Raw genomic sequence first — 16,926 nt, forward strand, 5'->3', positions numbered from 1 at the left:
CATGCTATGATTTCTTTGGAAAGACTATGGCCTCCCTCAGCTGCCTGTGGGTTGGGGAAGATGTAAGAGATCTCATACTGGGAACCCCCTCTGTCCTGCCCTCCCTCCTCTTGCTGTTTGCTAGGGCTGTGGGCAGCCAGAGTAATGCTATCAATAGGAATTCAAAGCATGGCACAGTAGAGAGAGCCACAGAACCAGTAGCACTGAAATAGTGCATCAGTGGACCAGAAGTACAACACAGGTCCCAAAACTCCCTTGTGAACCTGACCCATGAGCAGTGCTAAAGGCAATTCAGTTCTTTAGTGCAGAAAAGAAGTCAAATGCAAACAAGAAGCTTGATTCTTTCACAGGGTGAAAAGAGATCAATAATGAAAATATTAAGGATTCTTTCACCTTGAATACTTAAGATTCTATTATTTTTCTTTCAAAAGGGCAGAGTAGATGTACAGATCATCCAGTGAAAGACAACGCAAGAGGTGTGGCAGATCTTCCATGTGAGGGAAGCTTAAATTGATTAAGAGACAAATGAGAGGTGATATGTTAGTGGTATATAGGATAGTGAATTGCCAGAAGAGGTCAGTCAGGCGATCCTATTTAGCCTTTCCCATAAATCAAGAGCAAGTGGAGTGCCATACAATAATGCTAAAAGCTAATGAATTTAAAAGTGATACAAGTAAAATATTTTCTTACATGGTGCATAATTAACCTGGGAAATTCATCAGATACCATTAAGACAAAGAGTCTAGAAGGATTAAAAATGGATACTAAGTGACAGAAGCTACATAAGGACAGAAATGTACAGAGGATATTTATCTATTTACATACTCAAATCCATTTGCTGCCTAGGGTTGCAAAGAAACATCCCCTGTGGGAAAGCAAGACATAACGATTGGGCTCCTTGCATCACTGCAATGGACAGGCTGAGGCTGAGTAATGGACTGGTGGAGCTGCTTTCAATATGGTCACTCCAGAGCAGAGGGAGGGTACATCTCCATCTACCCAAAAAATGCTGGAGAATCAAAAAATACACAAAAAGGTTCCAGGCTTCTCAGCTTTGAGCAAATGTAGAAGTTATTGCTGGGGAGATAGTCAGATCCAGGAGATAAAAGGAGTGGCTATGAAACTTATGAACAGAAGCTGAGCACAGGCTTTGTGTTTTGACAAAATGAGAGAACAAAGGAGAACCATGTGAAATTTATGGGTCTGCCTTTTATTAACTGAAATGTGCTCTAAAATGGTAGTTTGTTGTGGGTAATTAATTGGCATACATTCTGAACTTGAAGTGTTTTATGATCTCTCTTGAACTTATTAAAGAAAGCTGTCAGCTTCTACTGAAGGTGCAAGCTATTGCCTCAGGTTTCACAGTGTGCATGTAGCTTTTTAGAGGAGGATGGCCAGGCCAGGTATTGCTGTGGGATGGTGGCTACCCTTAATTCTCTATTAGGTCTTACAAGGATCCTTGTCCTTCGTAAGGATAAGAAAAAAACAAGGAGTCGGTTCTTGTATGATTTCAGATACCCTTGAATTTATGCAATTGCCTAGTTCAAAAGTTACATGCAATATATTTGTACAACAATCATATCATATATTCTTTCATTGTAATGCCTTGTGGTGAATTAGCACAAGAAAGCAATCACAGCTTCAGCACCACCCTGTAAGCATTCCCTTCATAAACTCTTGTAAATGTTATAATGGGATGGAAATTACTGTGATAATATCAAGATGGCAAAGTCTTCAGTTACAGCAAATGAGAACAAGCCTAAATACAGCAACCACAGACATAAAAATGAAGGAAATGAGGTGATTACCTTTAGAAGGCCTCAGGAAGACAGGGATCTCCAGTAAGAGATCCTCTTATTTCCACTGCCAGCCCTTAAATGAGGTCTGGGAAGGGGTGGACCCTGTCTCCAGCCCTTCTGGTCACTCAAGTACATTGCTTGCACCTGAGCTCCCCTGGGCTGGCCCTAACTTCCCACCACGTGCTCAATCACTGGTTCAGGCCATGACTTAGCATTTCCATGACTACAACCCTATTGGCTATGAAGGGCTCCAGTTCTTGAATATTGAAGGATTTGAGTAGGTCCTGTCTTCAGCAGGCCACTTGCTGAAGCTGCTTCTTACTCGTTGTACTCCTTGCTCTTCGGGGGAAGTTTTTCCTGTTATCCAAAATGAGTGCTAGAGAATGTCCCTCTGTTCTGCATTGCTCTGGGGCCCTTATGTAAGTCTTGCAAAAATCAGAGCTTGTGATCAAGACCTCCATCTATGATTGTATTCAGCTTCCTGATGCTCCATGTTCCCCTCCTGAAAAAGGAATGCAACTCAAGGGAACCTGCTGTGCAATAATAATATGATGTGCACTCCCTGGGGCTTGTATTTCAGCCTCTGTTGAGAATTGACCATGTAAAATCTATGCCAGACTACAATAGTGATTGTGGTCCCAGCTTCTCTCTTTCAGGTTTTCTCCCAAACTCTACCTATGGTCTATATACTGCCTACTCAAGCTTCTTGAGCATTTTGATCTGAATGGAAGGGTTTGACTCTGCTGCAACATGGGGTGTTTACGAAAACAGACCTGCACTGTGATTGGCCTAGCAGAGAAGTGAAGAGCTATCAATTAAAATGCACGTTAATCTCACTTAATGTCTGTGGATATACAAATACATATATACATACTCCTCCCGATGTTGTCTTTTACTGTATAAATCCAAGTTATTAGGACAGCTGTTTTTTTTTCACACCACTTTGACTAAGAGCTACTTGTTATATGGAGCAGTTAAACATGGGGATTCTTGGACAAATTACACTGCTGCATTCTCAGCTTTCATTTTTTTTCTGATTTGCTAATAGTAGTGATAGCTTCTTGCTTAAATTGTTATTTTTGTCAAATTCATCCTGAAGAAAAGTCTTCTGCAAGTCTAATTCTGACACACGAAAGATCTGGAGCAAAACTTTTACCCAACTGTAGTGAATATTACCATAATAAACAGCTGTAGGAGCAATGCAGTGGTGATATGCGCCCTGTGAGTTGCTCATACTGGATAGAGGTCAGACTTAGACATGTTTAGGATTTGAAAATGGATGTGTCCAGCCACTTTCTGGCCCGAAGGGCTGATGGCCAGAGCCATGCGCCTAGGTCTTTGACTTATACTAACAGCCGAGGCAGTGATTTTCCCCCAGTGTTCATGTAGGCATTAAAGGAATCAGGGAGAAGACTCAGATCTGGGGGACTTGAGCAGCTCGGTGGCAGGCCCTGCTTGCTTCTTTCTGTTGTCTGGATGAGGAAGCACAGACGTCTGCTATACACACTGGATGTACAGGCTCCTCTGATGAGCCCCACTTGTGTCCTTTCAGAATAGGCTACCCACAGATCAAACTTCTAGATTTAATGAAGCATTTAACAGGGAAGTCACCACATTTGTGAATAATTCGCATAGATACCCTTCAAAACAGAAAAATGGATTGTGTGCCCTAAAGTTCGCTTGTATTTTATTTTTTTAAAGCTCAACCAAACCGGTTGATCTCATAAAAAGATGCGGGTTCATCTCACAAGCAATTTCTTGCTTATAAAAACAGGAAAAGAGGAGTCTACGTGCTCCAAAGAAATCTTAAAAGAAGATTAATTAATTAATTAAGAATCTTTTCTTCTGAGTGCAACAGGATCCGAGTAACAAGTGAACTTTTCATTTCCAGTAATAGCAGAAATTACCTCAATAGCATGATTGTGAGCACCCGTGGGGCCATAATGTGAATGGTCTTTATTAAGGCATAGACTGAACTTCTGACTATCTTTCTTTCAGTCATTTCCACAGGCTATAAACAGCGCCTGGCTTGTTGCTATTAAAAGAGTCTAAAGATGACAATGCTGAAAAGCATTACTGTTTAAGTACTCCAGGCTTGACGTTAACATGAAAAATATTTTCTTGAAAGTAAAGTGAATTTGGGTTCTTCTGAACGTTAGAGTTTCCTTCGGAAATGTTTATGTGGAATACTTGTGATATATTGGGACACGGTCTTGGTTTTATATTTTTCATTTTAATTGCTGATCATTACCTCTCAGCTTTGCTTGACTGTGGACCATGGGAAAACATCTTGGGGCCAGTGGGTTCACACACTTTTTATGTTTTCTTGGTGCTATTTTCTGCCCGTGTTACTACCTGACAAAAGAGCCCGGTCTTGGTTAACGATCAGCCCTCATTATATAGATATCTTTTCCACAAATGACTGTTCTGAGGAACAATCTTTCCAGTATAAGACAGTATTTTCTAAAATGATGCTAAGTAAAAACTAGAGAAATCCGTGATCTGCCGAGGTGATATTGAAGACATATCTCTTGTGCACAGCAGACCTACACATTAATCCTATGTTTTGGGGTCTTTAATTGCTTTAAATATTTGCTTCTAGATCTGTGTTTCACACATCTTATTTACATGGTTTATTTTTCATTTTGTGAACAAATCGATAACCAGACAGACTCTTTACCACACTGGATTAGTTTTATTTATTCTCTTTGAACTTGATTAAAAAGCTGTCAAACATAAGTCTACATTTTATCAGCAGAATACTTTTACAAAACAGGGTAGGAGATGTGTATAGCTGGAAACATACATTTCAAAATGAAACAATATTTGATATATTCTAGACAGTTACCCTTTTGTTTATCCATGACAACTGAAACTAACCATCAAATGCATAAATTGATTCAAGTCTAGCCAAGTAATCCTAAGGGCATATGAAAAGGCTTTTTTTTAAAGGTCTTTCTAGATGAATTTAATGTAGTTCACCAATAAAGCATCCTCAGGAGCACAATACAAATGCTACAGAACATGAGATAGCTGGGGAAAGCGGGCAGATGTACAGTGTGATGAAGAATCAAAATGGATGTTACATTAAAATGAGCAGTCATGCAATGTCTTCATTTCATGTACTGCACTGAAGTAAAAGCGCCAAAGTTCCGATTTCAGTTGTATTTTTTGAGGCACTGTAATGCAAATAATGAGACTGTGTTTTGTTGGCTTTTTCTTTTTTCAGTTTAAATTTGTTTAAATGTAATAGATTGAATCCTTTCTTCAGTTTGTGATGTAGGGGACTTGATAATTCATCGTGTATTTAACTTTCAATCCATATCAAAGGGAAAGGTAAATTATACTCAAATTCCCTATAAGCTATGCTGTATCCGTTTTAATTTGTTGTGTTTGATATACATATTTATTCCATTTCCCATCAATCTCCTCAATTATTCTTTGTCTTTCTGTGCCATTGCATATGTTGGTAAACAGCATTTTCTATGGTCCTTGGCCATATGCTGTATGCTCAGCTTGCAAAAAACTGACACTTGGAGTGCTAGCATAATGAAACTCTCAAAGGGTTAATGTGGAATACATATAGGCAAATGTTGACAATATTTTTTATTCCAATGTTTGAAAATTAAACACAAAATCATCATTAAGTTTTCACAAAACGAGGCATCTGTCACTTGAAAGAAAAAGAAATATTTCAGAAATATGTTTACAGAAATGTAAAAATATTAGACATCAAGACAGATGTGAACGTTTTCAATAACAGGCCCTGTCTGTCAGTCTTCCTCAGAGCCGAAGATCTTGCTGTACTCACTCAGCATAAGTTCAACTATCTGATTTTGGTACAGCATGTGGACTGCCATGTTCCCTGTCTCCTTTTCAGGTCTAAGGAGTGTTGGTCCAAACACAATTCCTAAGCTTTGTGTTGACATAAGATTCACGGATTCCTTGGCTGCTATCCTGTTGACGAAAGGAAATAATTGGTTAAAAAACAGGGATGTCAAAGGAGTCGCTGTTGCATTCAAAGTATACAGAGGCACTTTCCTTTCTCACTCACTCTCCTACTGGGGGTGTTTATTTGGTTGAGTTATTGAAAAGGAAGAAAAGAGGGAGAGAAGTGACAACTTCTGCCAATCTGACAAGTAATGAAAGGTGATTCAGCCACAAGATGTGTGTGAAATGGAGAGCTAAAGACCCACTTAGGATTCACTTATACCAGGGCACGATTTTCTGCTGCTTTCTCGTGAATGCCCATTATTTCAGGTGTATGTTGTAAGGGAATAACTTCGGGGCTCATACATTTAGATATTGAAAATAGAGGTTGCCCTTTCTGTTAAGATAATCAAGCAATGTTAATGGTAACAGTTTTGGTGGCTTCAGGGAAAAATCTCTTTGCTTCTTGTAGCATGGTCTCCTGTGCTGAAAGAGTTGGGAAAACATAAAAGGGTCCTTAATATAAAGCTCATATGAAATGCATCCCTTCAGCTAATTTAAATCCAATAAAGTTAGTATGCTCACAAATGGATTGTGAAATTTATATAACTGAAAAGACTTTTGCGTGCCTTATCCTGACAAGAAATTTCTTAAAGGACACTGAAACCACATACCTTAATGGGATGGCTTAGAAAACAATGGTAAGGATTATAACCTTTGATATCTTTATTACCCACAAATTATGAGAGGAGGACCATTATTATTAAAAGTTGATCTTTTGTCTGTATTAAGACTTAATATTCTTGTGGAAATGACATTAAGGATTGAGAAGCCTGGACTAAGAACAATATTGGTTTAATGGACAGAGGTTAGGTAGGCAGTTTTGCATAAATCTCTGCAGCGGTGAGTGTGGACTAAAAAAAAATCTATTTCCTTTCACCCTCCAGAATATCTAAAATATTCTAGGCTGGAAAGTAAATACAGATATATTACAAATAAATTACATAGCTTTACAAGGAATATGAAATAAATGTAACTTTAATGTGTAAATGAATTTACTTCCCTAACCTGGTAGCTTTAACTTAAATACTCCAAGCGGGCTTTGGAAGCCAAGTTCTTCTTTCATTCGTCTCTTCCTATTTGTCACTCATTTACCTTTGTAAAACCCAGACAGCAATTTTAAAATCATCGTAGCTATCTCTGTTTTGCTCTACCTACTGCCGAATTTACAGTAAGTTAAACTGTAAGTGAAAGAAACTTCATGAGATGTGAGTTCAGGTTCCTGGTACGCTGCAAAACAAAAAGTGTCGTCTTGTGGATTTCTGCCAATCTTGTCATATACCACATTCCTTGAACACTGATGCTCATGGATTTTTCCACATTTAAATAGAAAACATTACTTAGTTCTGCCTCATGCTTTTAACTGTGGTGTCCATTGCATAAAACACTCTCCATATGGCACTAATCAGATTGGCTCAATTATTAGTTTCTTAAAATACACCATCTTTATTATAAATTTAAAAAAATAATTATGTTTCCTCTGTGGTAAGATTAACATATCATCACTTAGGAGTCCAAAAAGTCTCAGAAGTTAGTAGTTTTGTTGCCAAACGGCTGCGTGGGTTTCTGATGGACGTCACACATATTTATCACAATTAAAAAAGTTTGTAACGAGTGAAAACGTTTTCCTGAATGCCACTAATGCAAAAGGACGTATAAGGAGCTTGAGTTATCCCTGTGAGAAGAACTTGTTTCTGCTGAACTTTTTATAGGCTAGATGTTGGAAAACTTATACAGTATTTTCAGATGACACAGACATAGAGAGGGATGGGGGGTTCACCAGGGAAAAGTCATACTGAGAAGCTGTACACATTATAATATTAGAGATTAATTTAGTACTAGCCATGGCTTTGCAATGAGGTGGCATTGATGATGGACAGCTGGATGAGAAACACTTTGCAGGGAGCAGCAGACAAAAAAAAAAAAAAAAAAAAAAAAAAAAAAAAAAAAAAAGGACCATAGATGAGCAGAATCAGAAAAAAAGTGGTCAGGGATAAAGGGCCTGATGAAGAGAAAGAAAAGGAAGGATCTGATTTCCTTGTTCTGTAAAATTCAGAGCAAGATCGTAGAATCGGAATCATGTTGGAAAAGACCTTCAAGATCATCAAATCCAACCATCAAGCTGTGCCCTCATTTGCCATCTTTATGAAGCAGAATGATTCCCCTTGCTTTTCCTTGAGATGCCCTCCTCATGCTAAGTCCTGTTTGAGTGATGTTGCTGCCAGCCATGGTCTACAATCACTTAGGTCTCACAAAGTGAAAGTATGGCATAAACCTTGATGTTCCTTGGCAATGCCAAGGAACCTGCTGTCTGGTTTGGTGCAGCGATACGAAGCATGAAAACATCCACATATATATGAGGCCCCTAAACTAAAGTTAGTGAAATAATTATTGTGTGGATAAAACCGCTTGAAAATTCATGATGTTTTCTGTCTCTTGCAATTGCACTTCTTTTCATGATCATAATAACAACAAAAAAAAAAATCTAAGCCAAGCAAACAGGAATACTTTTCAGGAAAGTTTGAGTATTTAAATGAGTTGTGGCAAAATACAGATATTGGAGGGAAAGAAGGAAGGAATTTAATCCAGACTGAAGAAAATAAATATGACTTTGGTACCTTTTGCCATTTTAAATTACAAATATTTACCAATGAAATTTCACAACTGCTGATTTTTTTTCATCCGCCCACCCCCTCCCCCCAAAAAAATAGAAATAAAAAATCAAAGCAAAACAAAAGCATATGTACTCAATTAAAACAGCTACCTTAGCTGCTAAGTGAAATTCTGTTACAAAAATAAAAACTTTAAAAAATGGGCAATAGTTCCTTTTTTTGGCACAGAAAATAAAAGAGCAGAGAGAGCGATACACCGTTTGCAACATGAAAAATGGAAGGAAATTACAGAGATATGTCTTGTAAAGCACGAAAGAAAGGAGCAATGATCCATCAATTTATGATTATTTTAGAAACAATCTATAATCGAGTGCTACAGATATTGGAACCATATCAAGAAATTGCAGGGCATTATGGTGTGCAAGACTTTTTGCCCCCAAATAAGTGATCTGAATTCCTAATATCAAGAATGGTGTTGGTCCTTAAATATTACAAGCCAGGAAACAGAAAGTACAGATCTCATTATTAATAGTAATGAAATTAATGATGTATTGAAACAGCAGAAGTGTGTGATAGGAGGACTGAAGTGTCAATGGCAGATATATAAGCAAGAATATTTAGAATTTATGCTTTGGCTGTTGCCAAGGCAACTGTGAGCTGGAAAGCGTGTGACTGAGAGCAGGGCAACCCTACAACTGAGAGGGTCATTGTATGGTGAGTTTGGCTTTCTAGTTTCATTAAACCTACATTTTTCAAACTCCCTAAATAAAATTGTTATTAATTTTGACATTTGGAAAGCACACTGGATTATTACTTCAAACAAGCTAGGTGTTAGGAAATGTTCTTCATCCATTTCTGCTCTGTAGAAATGACTGAGGAGGAGAAAGCATTTCAACAGTGACTGATTCCTCACCATTTTAATGTTCTTACTGCACATCAATAAACAGATAAGTCGGTGTCTTTAGGGAGGAAAATCCCAGTTGGAAAGCTGTCTTAATGTAAGATAAAGCATGTTTGGGAGTAGAGCTGCCCTTTGCCAGCTGAGATGGGAATGGTTCTCTCCAACTTAGTAATCTCTTACTGTTCTAAGTTATATTTAAGGGCAAATTTTCAATAGGTTCAAAGAGCATGCTGCTCTTCCATGAACCAGAAATATTGCCTATGATTAAGGGCAGCACATTACAAAATGAGGCTGATCCCTAATTTTGAGAAAAAAAAAAAACGGGAAAGTAAGAAAGAGTCATCTGGTAAATACTGTGGACCAGAATGACAGGTGTAGGAAATGAAATTCTCTGAAGCCAGCAGGTGACTAAGAGATAAAAGTAGGTTTTCTTGTAAGAACCTTGTCCATCAGCATTCTGCACAATATTTTATTTAATTGGTGAAGTCACTGCCATGAAGGATCAAAACCAAAGATCTAAACAAAGGCTAAGAGAGATTAAAGATATGTAGTTATGAGGAATACTCTCCAGAAAGGAAAGAATACATATTTATGACATCCATTTTCTTGATATAACAACTAACTCTCTACAGGATTAGGAATGGACTGCCCCATTCTGTGGGTTTTGTATCTTTGCTGAATTGTGCTAGCAACAACTAGCCAGATGGTTTTATCTGCAAATTCCTCTGTTTTGCGCCAGGGGGTGAAAGTCTGTACATCCCTTTGATTTGCCTTACCAATAATTATCCTCAAATTATCCAATATTGGTTTCCTATATGTAGTCAGAGATATGCAAATATGTTTTATCTTCAGAGCTCTGTCCTGGGGATGCCTCAGCTGCCTTGTCAACTGAGTTTACTCACCTCAAATATCGCTGTCTTAACAGACCTTATCACCACAGTATGATGGGATAGTTTTCATGTAGTAGTTGTCTGATTTTTGATATTGCAGAGCTCATGATCAATTTGAACATGTAAAAATCTGACTTTTACGATGAACAACATTCAACTCAGTGTTTTATGCTCTCCTCTGTCTCAAAAGCTGCTTCCCAGGTTTTAAAAAATAACAGGTATTACATACTTTGCTTTAGTGACAAGACATTTGGGGGAGAAATCATCCAAGCCTGAAATAAAATCTTTATTGAAAGCAATTCTATATCCATGCCAGTCAGATGCTTTGTATGATCAGAAGAGATGTCCCTGGGGAAAGCTCGGCACAGTAGACAGGGTTGATTACTTGGACCTCCTGTCAGTTCTTAACTCACTGAAAATGGCTGAGGCATTCAGCACAACTTTGTTTCCTTTATTTGGAAGTAAAGTTAATATACTTACCTTAACTGTGCCAAATGTACTGGAAAATAACCTGATAATAAAACGTACCATCCTACTAAGTGATAATGTCTGTGTGTGTATAAGCACATTTTGGCTGGGCTTATGCAGATGGGTTTTTCAGTGTTAAAAGCAAAACGTGAGTACAAAACGATGCACAGATAAACTACCACGTTTCTTCTGGGTGTATTTCCTTTCCACATGTGTCCTGTTACATACTCTTCCAAGATGCAGAGTATTACTGCAACATCATTTTCTAATGTAAACTTAGGTCAGTTTAGCTATAGTGATTGTTCTTAATTCAGAACTTACGTGCTTTTTGGTACCAAAAACACAACTGAACTACAAAATTTGGCCATTGACAGTCATCCTAAAATGCAAGCAACAATTTAAAAGGTGTCCTTTTATAACTGGTTCTTGCAGAAATGTCCATTTCCCAAGGGAACTCTGTTGCCAGCTTAGGACAGACAGCAAAGTATAGAGGAGGAGCATGTGGCCTATGCACTACTTAACCCATCTTGAGAGACTTACTGAAATAATTGGTGGTTAAGTGAGCCTCTGATGCCATAAGCTCTACTTATGTAAACTGTTCAATTCATTGCACTGCAATGTAGATAAAATTAAAATTTAGCCATAAATTCGGATTCTTGATATTTTATGAATGCAAACTAAACTTCATTATTATTTATGTCCTGGCTTTATGGATGATTTGCTCAGTTGTATTATAGTGGCATTCACCAGCTGATGAAGCTAAGAAAAAGCAAATATTATCAGTTGAATCCCTAGCTTGCTGTTTGTGAAATCTGTATGGCTTGTTACGTACTGGGGGGGGGGGAGGGGGGAGCCTTGTGTGTGTAGCTATAACCTGAGATTCGTGCTTATTGCAGACTTCTAAAACACTACAGTGACTGCCTTTTACATGAGATTTCTTCTCCAGCAAACATATACAGTGCAGAGATCACAGTGGGCTAATAGAGTTTCAAGCTATTTCCTTCTGCCAGTGCAAAACGCCAAGGTACTCTTTCATCCACAGGTTAAATTTGAAACAATAGCTAAGTGTGGTAATAGAGAAACCAGGTCACGGTGCTTGATACATTATGAGAAGGGTCAGAAATGGTTCAGACATACTTAAGAGCTTTCTTTCACTGAAAACAGCCTCAATGGCTTCTGGCCTACAGAAACTCCATAGGCTTCCTGTAGTCTGCAGCTGTAGGTTTGTATTACATTTCTTTGGTAAAAATCCCTTCTCCTTGGTTGCACTGAGGCAAAAGAATGAGCCCTTGATGCAGTCTTCTTTTGCATACTAAATTTTAGAGCTTACCAATGAGTGGCTATATATGGGATCTGGACAGCTGACAGGGAACTGGTGCAAGAGTAGGCTTCCTCAGGGGATCTCCTGCTTGCCTTACAGCATGAGCCCTGCTTGGACAGACTGCCCTGGAGTCCAGCCCAAAATAAAAATAAGTTAGCTCTGAAGATCAGTTCACAGCTGGCAGAATAAACTCCAAAAACTTGAAGAAAAGCATTTATTCTGGCTTACTCTAGTTTAATGAGAGAACTGCTTAAAATAAAGTGTTTTTTACCATTGAGTGAACTTTTCTACCTGTGTGACATCCTTTCTGGGAGCACGTGTGCTCTTACCTCTGCCCACATCATGCAGAGCACCTGTCTTGTGAAGAAAGCCTTTGTTCTCCAGGTGACCGAGAATATTTGTCTAAAGGGACACAGGCAGAATGTAGGGTCCTAGTTTCATAACATAGCTTTGGAGGACCTTCCCTTTTCCTCCTCATGGCCTCCAAACCAAGCTGTTGCATCATGAAAAGGACAGGGTGGCTTGGTACCTGCCTTGTGTCAAAGAGAGCCTGAAACCATGCATTGTCCTGCCTGCCTTGTGAGGCCCCATCAGGGAGCCTGGGGAAGTGGGAACCACAGGTCTGATGTGTTCTTCAGTTGTGTGCTAATCAATAATTGTATCTTGCCAATGCACAGGCATTTCTGGGAACAGAAAACTGGCCCACCATTGCCATGCTAACAGATGCGCTCATTACAAGTTAGAAACTCATGCCAGGGATTCTACCATCTCATGTGCTTAGGACTATGTCATGTGCTGATCAACATCATGTCTTGACAAGGTGCCTGCATTTTCCTCAAAGGGCCATAACTCAGATCTGATTTAAGAAACAAGCTTGTGAAGAGTGCAGTAGTTCTTATACTATGATATACAAGCTATGTCTTGGGCATCCTATTCCAGCTCCTGATCTGGGCAAAGACTTGGGTCCTGTGCCTCCAAATCATCTTGTGTCAAATAAATGGATTTTGACTTTTATAAGCAATGTCTTTTCACATAATCTTCCTTCATTCTGCAAATGTTCCATGTCTCCCTTTTGGAACTGACCCAAATGGGTGACTTGTTAAGATCTCCTTTTACTGAGGGCACACTGCCCTCTCAGTTTGTCTTGGTTTTTAACATTTTGTGACTGAATGCAAGCTTGTTCTGACTATTACTTACAAGACTGGAGAGAGGAGGAGATCTGGCTAGCCTATGCTATCACAGTGCAAGCCTGTCACTTGCTGTTTGGGGATAGCCACTTCCTAGCAGTCAGCTGGTGGCCATGCACTTCCATAAGGAGCATCTCAAACTCCTCTTGCTGCAGCTCCACTCACAAGACATTCATTTCTGTCCTCTCTAACACCCATGTAGAAGCATATATATCTCAAGCAACAGCAAGCTCCTCACTAAAGCCACACTGCCACTGCAAGCACAAGTCAGTACAGGGGAAGGAATGGGAGAGAACAAAACCACCCATGGCAGATGTTAGGCAGATGCTGATACGCTTAGAGGTGTCTGGATAGTAGAGATAAAGGCAGTGTGAGACTACATAGAATAATGTATGTTCAGATCGAGATATAATGCACAGAATCCTTTATTGTATTTTTGGTTGCTGATGTAACTTCTGTATTTATTTTTTTTTAAATTCTGATTATTTCCTGCAGCATAACCAGTTTATTGTAAAGCCCAACCTGTCAGAGGTCCTAGATCTGCATGCTTTTGTGGCCTGTGTAGCTCAGAAGGCAACAGATGATAGTCTGATATGAATAAAGCTTTAACTTCTTAAATAGCTTCTTTTTCAAAAAAATTCAAGAATATCTTAAGCTACATTTCCTTCTAACATTAAAAATGAAAAGCAGTTAGTAACAATCGCCCTTAAATCAAGAATTATAAATATAGAACCTTTATCATCTGCACAGCACATCCAAAAATGTCTTTGTAAAATAAATCAAATTATATGAGTTAATTGATTCCAGGCAACATCAGCAACTGCAGGTGGAAACTGAATAACAGGATGTTTATTAATGAAGGACTATTAATCAAAATTGACAATATCAATTCCTGTTTCTTTTATTTGAATTCTACCTGCAAAATCTATGGAGATACTTGCCAAATGTTTAAATAAAAATTTTAAAGCAAAGAAAATGCTAGCACTTGGGATTTTAGCTTTAGATGTAGGGCTATTTGTTTAAACAGTGAAAGGATATCCTAAATCCAATTTGACAGGCAATGCCAAAGATGCCAGTGGTAATTAATTAGCACTTAATTTAGACCACAGAACAACAGGATATGGAATTGGTGCTCAGTGCCATTTCCCCTTAGGCTTCATCTCATGAGGGTCAGGAGTATGCCTGTTGCATTGAAGGTCAGTAAATAAATTGGGGGAACACATTGACGCTGGACTTTTCATGATAGATATCCTTCACCCTTATTACTGCCTCTGGCTATCGCTGATGAGAAAAGGGCTGTGATTGTTCTGTGAAGAACGCTGTGCACAAGGCTGAGCTGAGCAAGGTAATGTTTGAACTCACGCCTTGTGCAGTGATCGTGCTGGATGCTCTCCATGGATTGAGAGCTCTGTCAACTTTGCGTTGGGCTGGAAATAAACTTCTAACTGTAGCAAAGAAAGCCTGAGGAACGCTGACAGGCGAGAAAATTCACTAAAAAGCAGTGCTTAAGCCTGCTGAATTTTTGAGCTCAGCTTTAGATTAAGCATAATTAAAATCAATGCAAAATTTTAATGTGAGATTAGAAACTAGGTCAGCGAGGGAAAAAAAAACACACATTTCCTTATTATCCTCTTGTCTTTGTCTTAATAATATTTGATACTCCTCCATAAAGCAAAAGTCTCTTAATAAAGTTGGATTAATGATTCTAGCAGCATTTTTTCGGATGGGGACTGATGCTTTGACATACCATGCTCAGTAGTGGACAAACAAAACATATGCTGCAAAAACAAAGCAGAGCCACCAGTTCTGCTGGTAACTCAGGCATTTTAGTGAGATGGTGGAAGAGGCTGCCTTTCTACAGCACACCCAAAGCAGAGGAAAACACAGAGGAAACCCTATGGAGCCTTATTCACAGATGCACATAAATTGCATTGCTTGGTTCAGATTTAGCAGCAAGAAAAACAAAAGGACGATGAGAGTTAATATGATAGCATCTTGTCTCCTCCCAGTAAATTAAGTGCCTCTGCCAGCCAGCATCATGCACTACTTCCAGTAATCTCTATCCTTCTTTCTAAAGAGCAGCTCAGGTGGAAGAGTGCCTGCAAACCTTAACCATACTCTACTAGCACAATTTTATAAGCCTTGTTCCCCAGCAGATCTGTTTGTGTTGCTACATAAGAAAACACTGAGTTAGATATAAGTCCGTGCTCAGAAAATTTATTTTGGAAGCCTCTAGTTAACAGTTATTTTAACTTAGCTTGCTTAATCACACCCTTTGCTGCATCTCTCTTGACAGTGATTGAAATTCTGATTCCTATGGAAGTCACTGACAAACCTCCCACCGGCCAGGAGTAGAATGGAATCCAAATTCCACTTTGTATAATATTAAATAGTCTCAGTTGTGATGATATCTACTTTTACTGAGTGGAAATATTGCTTTTGACTATGCTCAATCTATAACCTCTTGCAGCTTTCAATTATAGTACTTTTCTGCTACAGTAATCCAGTTGACAGTACAAGCTCAGCCCTGACATGACTTACAGCTTCGAAATGACAACTGGTTGGAATTTTGAATGGAGATGCTAAACTTTGGCCAACCTGCTCAGAAATCCATCTTTTCTGGAAAGTCCAGAGCTTCTTGTGCCAAACTTAGTCGTGTTTTGCTCACAGCACATTGTTTTTGTCCAGTGTCAGGAAAAAAATTATTCAGTTTTGTGAGACAACCAGTGTTTTGTTGTTGAAACTGGAGAATGTGGCAAAGAATTTCACAAAAGTCAGGGAACAAACTTTCGCTGATAGTTTCCTTTTCTGTGAAGTCTTTAATATGCAGTAACTTCAGAAATTGCTTTGTCTCCTGTCCTTTTAAATCTGCAGAGCCCTCTGAATACTGGTCCATTAATTGTCCTTAATCTAAAACCTAGTCTTTTTACACACTATCATCATCTTGTTCTTTGAAATAAAGTCTTCCCGACCCAGTGCTTTGCCCAATAGAGATGATTTTATACGGGATCTAACCTCAACCAGGATTCCTAGTCGTTCATGTTCAGTCCTGAGCTCTCCACAAGCTACAAGTGCAACATATATGTACTGCATTTGTATCAGATTTGAAAGATGCTTTAACATGCCTCCCAGCATCACGACTGTTTCAGCACTGATATTGAACACGAGTAGGATGAATATATCTCTTAAATGCAGTAGTGAGTATGTGCCGTGAGTCTTTGATTTCTTTAAACTTATTTACATTTTACTAGCCCTTGAGCAATGAATTTACTATGTCAGCATTGTCTTTTCTACTTACACTTTGTCTGTCTTGTCCACTCACCTTAGCTTGATGTTTATTTTTTGTGCACGTGTATAGTCCACTGCACTAAATGCAAGAACTGCCTGGAGTGCAGGATTTTCCATATATTGTTTCTTTTTAAGATGCACCCTTTGCAGTGCAGTAAGTTCTGTGATATTTTCTAGCTTTAAACTGGCTTCTGCTTTTCTTATTTGTTCATTTTTAAGTCAAGCATTTTTTGACATACGTACTATTTGCAGAGGACTGTTGAACTAACTACTTTACACTTCACCAAAGTCTTTAGTTCTCTATGTAGACAGCTCTGCCTCTCTCAATTGTTTTTCTTCTATCTTTGAAGCTCTAATACAAAACATTGTTAACTTCAAATGGTCAGACTTGCAATTATCTTCTTCTTTCTGATCCTGCCCAAAGTCAAAATTTAGAAAAACCAGTGAGGATGCACACAATTCACTTAGTA

The 16,926-nt window shown here is 38.6% G+C and overlaps 1 protein-coding gene across 1 annotated transcript in view; it reads right to left on the reverse strand.

The window, feature by feature from the left end:
• Positions 1–5,572: 5,572 nt before the first annotated feature.
• ARHGAP15 (Rho GTPase activating protein 15) overlaps positions 5,573–16,926 on the reverse strand; it is a gene marked incomplete at its 3' end in the record, with an annotated part of 300,587 nt that continues 289,233 nt past the window's right edge. Inside the window, exon 13 of the mRNA XM_079539012.1 lies at positions 5,573–5,756. Coding sequence (XP_079395138.1) covers positions 5,573–5,756 — 184 coding nt within the window. The remainder of the gene's footprint in view (positions 5,757–16,926) is intronic.

The sequence above is a fragment of the Tetrao urogallus genome (genome assembly GCF_951394365.1).
Source record: "Tetrao urogallus genome assembly, chromosome: 8".
In the NCBI taxonomy this organism is placed as follows: domain Eukaryota; kingdom Metazoa; phylum Chordata; class Aves; order Galliformes; family Phasianidae; genus Tetrao; species Tetrao urogallus.